This window comes from Balaenoptera acutorostrata, chromosome X (assembly GCF_949987535.1).
Source record: "Balaenoptera acutorostrata chromosome X, mBalAcu1.1, whole genome shotgun sequence".
Lineage (NCBI taxonomy): Eukaryota > Metazoa > Chordata > Mammalia > Artiodactyla > Balaenopteridae > Balaenoptera > Balaenoptera acutorostrata.
Window position 1 is genome coordinate 69,167,219 of NC_080085.1, and position 7,912 is coordinate 69,175,130.

General features: G+C 37.5%; 1 protein-coding gene across 1 annotated transcript; it reads left to right on the forward strand.

The window, feature by feature from the left end:
• Window positions 1-7,360: 7,360 nt before the first annotated feature.
• On the forward strand, window positions 7,361-7,912 carry LOC130706452 (iron-sulfur cluster assembly 1 homolog, mitochondrial-like). The gene has a single exon (XM_057538570.1). The coding sequence runs from the start codon at window positions 7,376-7,378 to the stop codon at window positions 7,763-7,765; it is 390 nt and encodes a 129-aa protein (XP_057394553.1). The 5' UTR covers window positions 7,361-7,375; the 3' UTR covers window positions 7,766-7,912.

A 7,912-nucleotide genomic window follows, 5' to 3' on the forward strand; every position in this document is an offset into this window, starting at 1 on the left:
AGAGGCAGGGGGTGACTCTGTTTCACTGTGGGGACAAGGACACCGGCAGCAGAGTTTCTGGGAAGTGCTCCTTGGAGTGAGCCCTCCCAGAGTCTGCAATTAGCCCCACCAAAGAGCCCAGGTAGGCTCCAGTGTTGGGTTGCCTCAGGCAAAACAACCAACAGGGAGGGAACCCAGCCCCACCCATCAACAGTCAAGTGGATTAAAGTTTTACGGAGCTCTGACCTCCACAGCAACAGTCAGCTCTACCCACCACCAGAGACTCCCATCAAGCTTCTTAGATAGCCTCAACCACCAGAGGGCAGACAACAGAAGCAAGGAAAACTACAATCCTGCAGCCTGTGGACCAAAAACCACATTTACAGAAAGATAGACAAGATGAAAAGGCAGAGGGCTATATACCAGATGAAGGAACAAGATAAAACCCCAGAAAAACAACTAAAGGAAGTGGAGATAGGCAACCTTCCAGAAAAAGAATTCAGAATAATGATAGTGAAGATGATCCAGGACCTCAGAACAAGAATGGAGGCAAAGATTGAGAAGATGCAAGAAATGATTAACAAAGACCTAGAAGAATTAAAGAACAAACAAACAGAGATGATGAATACAATAAATGAAATGAAAACTACACTAGAAGAAATCAATAGCAGAATAACTGAGGCAGAAGAACAGATAAGTGACCTGGAAGACAGAATGGTGGAATTCACTGCTGCGGAACAGACAAAAGAAAAAAGAATGAAAAGAAATGAAGACAGCCTAAGAGACCTCTGGAAGAACACTAAACGCAACAACGTTCAAGTTATAGTGGTGGCAGAAGGAGAAGAGAGAGAGAAAGTACCAGAGAAAATATTTGAAGAGATTATAGTCGAAAACTTCCGTAACATGGGAAAGGAAATAGCCACCCAAGTCCAGGAAACGCAGAGAGTCCCATACAGGATAAACACAAGGAGAAACACGCCGAGACACATAGTAATCAAAGTGGCAAAAATTAAAGACAAAGAAAAATTATTGAAAGCAGCAAGGAAAAAACGACAAATAACAGACAAGGGAACTCCCATAGGTTAACAGCTGATTTCTCAGCAGAAACTCTACAAGCCAGAAGGGAGTGGCATGATATACTTAAAGTGATGAAAGGGAAGAACCTACAACCAAGATTACTCTACCCGGCAAGGATCTCATTTAGATTTGATGGAGAAATCAAAAGCTTTACAGACAAGCAAAAGCTAAGAGAATTCAGCACCACCAAACCAGCTCTACAACAAATGCTAAAGGAACTTCTCTAAGTGGGAAACACAAGAGAAGAAAAGGACCTACAAAAACAAACCCAAAACAATTAAGAAAATGGTCATAGGAACATACATATCGATAATTACCTTAAACGTGAATGGATTAAATGCTCCAACCAAAAGACACAGGCTTGCTGACTGGATACAAAAATAAGACCCATATATATGCTGTCTACAAGAGACCCACTTTACACTTAGGGACACATACAGACTGAAAGTGAGGGGATGGAAAAAGAAATTCCATGCAAATGGAAAACAAAAGAAAGCTGGAGTAGCTATACTCATATCAGATAAAATAGACTTTAAAATAAAGAATGTTACAAGAGACAAGGAAGGACACTACATAATGATCAAGGGATCAATCCAAGAAGAAGATATAACAATTATAAATATATATGACCCAACATAGGAGCACCTCAATACATAAGGCAACTGCTAACAGCTATAAAAGAAGAAATCGACAGTAACACAGTAATAGTGGGAGACTTTAACACCTCACTTACACCAATGGACAGATCATCCAAAATGAAAAAAAAATAAGGAAACAGAAGCTTTAAATGACACAATAGACCAGATAGATTTAATTGATATTTACAGGACATTCCATCCAAAAACAGCAGATTACACATTCTTCTCAAGTGTGCACGGAACATTCTCCAGGATAGATCATATATTGGGTCACAAATCAAGCCTCAGTAAATTTAAGAGAATTGAAATCATATGAATCATCTTTTCTGACCACAACGCTATGAGATTAGAAATGAATTACAGGGAAAAAAACGTAAAAAACGCAAACACATGGAGGCTAAACAATACGTTACTAAATAACCAAGAGATCACTGAAGAAATCAAAGAGGAAATCAAAAAATACCTAGAGACAAATGACAATAAAAACACGACGACCCAAAACCTATGGGATGCAGCAAAAGCAGTTCTAAGAGGGAAGACTACAGCTATACAAGCCTACCTAAAGAAACAAGAAAAATCTCAAGTAAACAATGTAACCTTACACCTAAAGAAACTAGAGAAAGAAGAACAAACAAAACCCAAAGTTAGCAGAAGGAAAGAAATCATAAAGATCAGAGCAGAAATAAATGAAATAGAAACAAAGAAAACAATAGCAAAGATCAATAAAACTAAAACCTGGTTCTTTGAGAAGATAAACAAAATTGATAAGCCATTAGCCAGACTCATCAAGAAAAAGAGGGAGAGGACTCAAATCAATAAAATGAGAAATGAAAAAGGAGAAGTTACAACAGACACCGCAGAAATACAAGGCATCCTAAGAGACTACTACAAGCAACTTTATGCCAATAAAATGGACAGCCTGGAAGAAATGGACAAATTCTTAGAAAGGTATAACCTTCCAAGACTGAACCAGGAAGAAATAGAAAATATGAACAGGCCAATCACAAGTAATGAAATTGAAACTGTGATTAAAAACCTTCCAACAAACAAAAGTCCAGGACCAGATGGCTTCACAGGTGAATTCTATCAAACATTTAGAGAAGAGCTAACACCCATCCTTCTCAAACTCTTCCAAAAAATTGCAGAGGAAGGAACACTCCCAAACTCATTCTATGAGGGCACCATCACCCTGATACCAAAACCAGACAAAGACACTACAAAAAAAGAAAATTACAGACCAATATCACTGATGTATATAGATGCAAAAATCCTCAACAAAATACTAGCAAACAGAATCCAACAACACATTAAAAGGATCATACACCACGATCAAGTGGGATTTATCCCAGGGAAGCAAAGATTCTTCAATATACACAAATCAATCAATGTGATACACCATATTAACAAATTGAAGAATAAAAACCATATGATCATCTCAATAGATGCAGAAAAAGCTTTTGACAAAATTCAACACCCATTTATGATAAAAACTCTCCAGAAAGTGGGCATAGAGGGAACCTACCTCAACATAATAAAGGCCATATACGACAAACCCACAGCAAACATCATTCTCAATGGTGAAAACTGAAAGCATTTCTTCTAAGATCAGGAACGAGACAAGGATGTCCACTCTCACCACTATTATTCAACATAATTTTGTAAGTACTAGCCACGGCAATCAGAGAAGAAAAAGGAATAAAAGGAATACAAATTGGAAAAGAAGAAGTAAAACTGTCACTGTTTGCAGATGACATGATATTATACACAGAGAATCCTAAAAATGCCACCAGAAAGCTCCTAAAGCTAATCAATGAATTGGGTAAAGTTGCAGGATACAAAATTAATGCACAGAAATCTGTTGCATTCCTATACACTAATGATGAAAAATCTGAAATAGTAATTAAGAAAACACTCCCATTTACCATTGCAACAAAAAGAATAAAATACCTTGGAATAAACCTATCTAGGGAGACAAATGACCTGTATGCAGAAAAGTATAAGACACTGATGAAAGAAATTAAAGATGATACCAACAGATGGAGAGATATACCATGTTCTAGGATTGGAAGAATCAACATTGTGAAAATGACTCTACTACCCAAAGCAATCTATAGATTCAATGCAATCCCTATGAAATTACCAATGGCATTTTTTACAGAGCTAGAACAAATCATCTTAAAATTTGTATGGAGACACAAAAGACCCCGAATAGCCAAAGCAGTCTTGAGGGAAACAAAAGGAGCTGGAGGAATCAGACTCCCTGACTTCAGACTGTACTACAAAGCTACAGTAATCATGGCAATATGGTACTGGCACAAAACAGAAACATAGATCAATGGAACAAGATAGAAAGCCCAGAGATAAACCCACACACCTATGGTCAACTAATCTATGACAAATGAGGCAAAGATATACAATGGAGAAAAGGCAGTCTCTTCAATATGTGGTGCTGGGAAAACTGGACAGCTACATGTAAAAGAATGAAATTAGAATACTCCCTAACACCATACACAAAAATAAACTCAAAATGGATTCGAGACCTAAATGTAAGACTGGACACTATAAAACTGTTAGAGGAAAACATAGGAAGAACACTGTTTGACATAAATCACAGCAAGATCTTTTTTGATCCACCTCCTAGAGTAATGCAAAGAAAAACAAAAATAAACAAATGGGACCTAATGAAACTTCAAAGCTTTTGCACAGCAAAGGAAACCATAAACAGGATGAAAAGACAACCCTCAGAATGGGAGAAAATATTTGCAAATGAATCAATGGACAAAGATTTAATCTCCAAAATATATAATCAGCTCATGCAGCTCAATATTTAAGAAACAAACATCCCAATCCAAAAATGGGCAGAAGACCTAAATAGACATTTCTCCAAAGAAGACATATAGACGGCCACGAAGCACATGAAAAGATGCTCAACATCACTAATTATTAGAGAAATGCAAATCAAAACTACAATGAGGTATCACCTCACACCAGTTAGAATGGGCATCATCAGAAAATCTACAAACAACAAATGCTGGAGTGGGTGTGGAGAAAAGGGAACCCTCTTGCACTGTTGGTGGGAATGTAAATTGATACAGCCACTATGGAGAACAATATGGAGGTTCCTTAAAAAACTAAAAATAGAATTACCATATGACCCAGCAGTCCCACTAGTGGGCATATACCCAGAGAAAACCGTAATTCAAAAAGACACATGCACCCCAATGTTCATTGCAGCACTATTTAGAATAGCCAGGTCATGGAAGCAACCTAAATGACCATCAACAGACGAATGTATAAAGAAGTTGTGGTACATATATACAATGGAATATTACTCAGCCATGAAAAGGAACGAAATTGAGTCATTTGTTGAGACGTGGATGTATCTAGAGACTGTCATACAGAGTGAAGTAAGTCAGAAAGAGAAAAACAAATATCGTATATTAACGCATGTATGTGGAACCTAGAAAAATGGTACAGATGAGCCGGTTGGCAGGGCAGAAGTTGAGACACAGATGTAGAGAACAGACATATGGACACCAAGGGGGGAAAACTGCGGTGGTTTGGGGATGGTGGTGTGCTGAATTGGGAGATTGGGATTGATATGTATACACTGATGTGTATAAAATTGATGACTAATCAGAACCTGCAGTATAAAAACAAACAAACAAAGAAAACAACTAATACTAAACTTTCATTGGGTTATTTGTATGGAAATATGTTAATATAAATGTTTCAGACATTACATGAAATTTCTAAAAATCTTATATGTTCTGGTATAATGTTGTAAGTCATAATCCTAGTTATTACTTTAAAATGTATATCTCAGAAATAAGTAATTTTCTTGTCAACTGCATTATTATGAACTTTCATGAAATCTTTAACTGTGGTCATTTTTAAGTCTTTTGTCATTTATAGACAGTTCTGGATGTACTCTGATCCTTTTGCAAATATGTTCCTATAAAAGGGTTTCATCTTCAAGAAATTCATGGAAAAGACTCTGACAAGTACAGGTTTCTGGTAACTGACTGTACTGCTGAACTGAATGAATAAGCATTTTCAGAACTCTAATGAAAAACTGATGAACTCATAAAGGTGCTAACAAAAGATCAAGGTGAAAAAAAAATTAATTACATGGGACTGAGTGAACTGATGAGGATGAGTATAATTTTTGTGACTTTCTGTTTGAATTAAAAAAAAGAAATCCGACAAGGACTCAGAGGCAAAGAATATACAAATCAATTTTCACTGCAAAGTAAAGGAGCTGTTACAGTGGAGGATTACTGGACTGAATGTCAACATTATGACATAGTATGAGTGTGTTTCATGTTTGGTAATTGCAATCATTGTTGCTTTTGTTGTGGTCATCCATGTACAATGCTTGGTGTCAGTCTATTTATCTCGTGTAAAAATAAAATACAGTGTGTGTGTGTGAAACAAAAAAAATATACAAACAATAAATGCTGTAGAGGGTGTGGAGAAAAGGGAAAGCTCTTGCACTGTTGGTGGGAATGTAAACTGATACAGCCACAATGGAGAACAGTATGGAGGTTCCTTAAAAAACTAAAAATAAAATTACCATATAACCCAGCAATCCTACTATTGGGCATATACCCACAGTAAACCATAATTCAAAAAGATACATGCACACCAATGTTCATTGCAGCACTATTTTCAATAACCAGGTCATGGAAGCAAACTAAATGCCCATTGACAGATGGATAAAGAAGACGTGCTACATACATACAATGGAATATTACTCAACCATTAAAAGGAACTAAATTGGGTCATTTGTAGAGACATGGATGGACCTAGAGACTGTCATACAGAGTGAAGTAAGTCAGAAAGAGAAAAACATCGTATATTAACACATATATGTGGAATCTAGAAATGTGGTACAGATGAACCTGCTTGCAAGGCAGAAATAGAGAACAAACATATAAACACTAGGGGGGAAAGGGAGGTGGGATGAATTGGGAGATTTGGATTATACACTAATATGTATAAAATAGATAACTGATGAGAACCTGCTGTATAGCACCGGGAACTCTACTCAATGCTGTCTGGTGACCTAAATGGGAAGGAAATCCAAAATAGAGGGGATATATGTATACATATAGCTGATTCACTTTGATGTACAGCAGAAACTAACACAACATTGTAAAACAATTATGCCCCAATAAAAAATTTAAAAATAATAAATAAAAGCCAATCCATATAATGGGAAAAAATTTTTGCAATTTATTACATCTGATAAGGTACTTTTATCTAAAATATATACGTCTTACAACTCAGCACTGAAAAGACAGCCCAAGTAAAAAATGGGTTAAGGCTTTGTTAGATACTTCTCCAAAGAAGTTATCCAAATCACCAATAAACACAGGAGAAGATGCTCAACATCATTAGGGAAATGCAAACAAAAATTACCATGATTTTGATCACCCCCAAATCACCCCACTAGGATTTCTATAATAAAAATGACAGACAATAGCAAGTGTTGGCAAGGATGTGGAGAAAGTAGAAGACTCACACATTGCTGGTGAGAATACAAAATGCTGAAGCCACTTTGGAAAACTGGAAGTTCCTCAAAAAGTTAAACATACAAATGCGTCCGCCGTGTCCATGGAGAGATGCTGAGGTGGCCGAGCTCCGGCCCGAGGCATCGGGGCGCTGGGACGGCGAGGATGTCGGCTTCGTTATTCCGGGCCACTGTCTGGGCTGTGAGCAAGAGGAAGCTGCAGCCCACCCGGGCCGCCCTCACCTTGACACCTTCAGCAGTAAACAAGATAAAACAGCTTCTTAAAGATAAGCCTGAACACGTTGGTGTGAAAGTTGGTGTCCGAACCAGGGGTTGTAATGGCCTTTCCTACACTCTGGAATATACAAAGACAAAAGGAGACTCTGATGAAGAAGTTGTTCAAGATGGAGTCAGAGTGTTCATCGAGAAGAAAGCACAGCTAACACTTTTAGGAACAGAAATGGACTATGCTGAAGACAAATTATCCAGTGAGTTTGTGTTCAATAACCCAAACATCAAAGGAACGTGTGGCTGTGGAGAAAGCTTTAATATTTGACTCCTCAGGACTACTCGGGCTGTAGGCCCCAGGAGAGCTGTGGAAGCTCTAGGGCTTATTGAAGAAGTCATAGGACTGTCACATGCTTAAGGTTTGTAATGTATGGCTGCCTTACAAGGAAAATAAACTGATGCATTTGAAAATGAA

Excerpts from the sequence above, each read along its gene's own strand:
- LOC130706452 (XM_057538570.1), top strand. The coding sequence starts at position 7,376 with ATGTCGGCTTCGTTATTCCGGGCCACTGTCTGGGCTGTGAGCAAGAGG.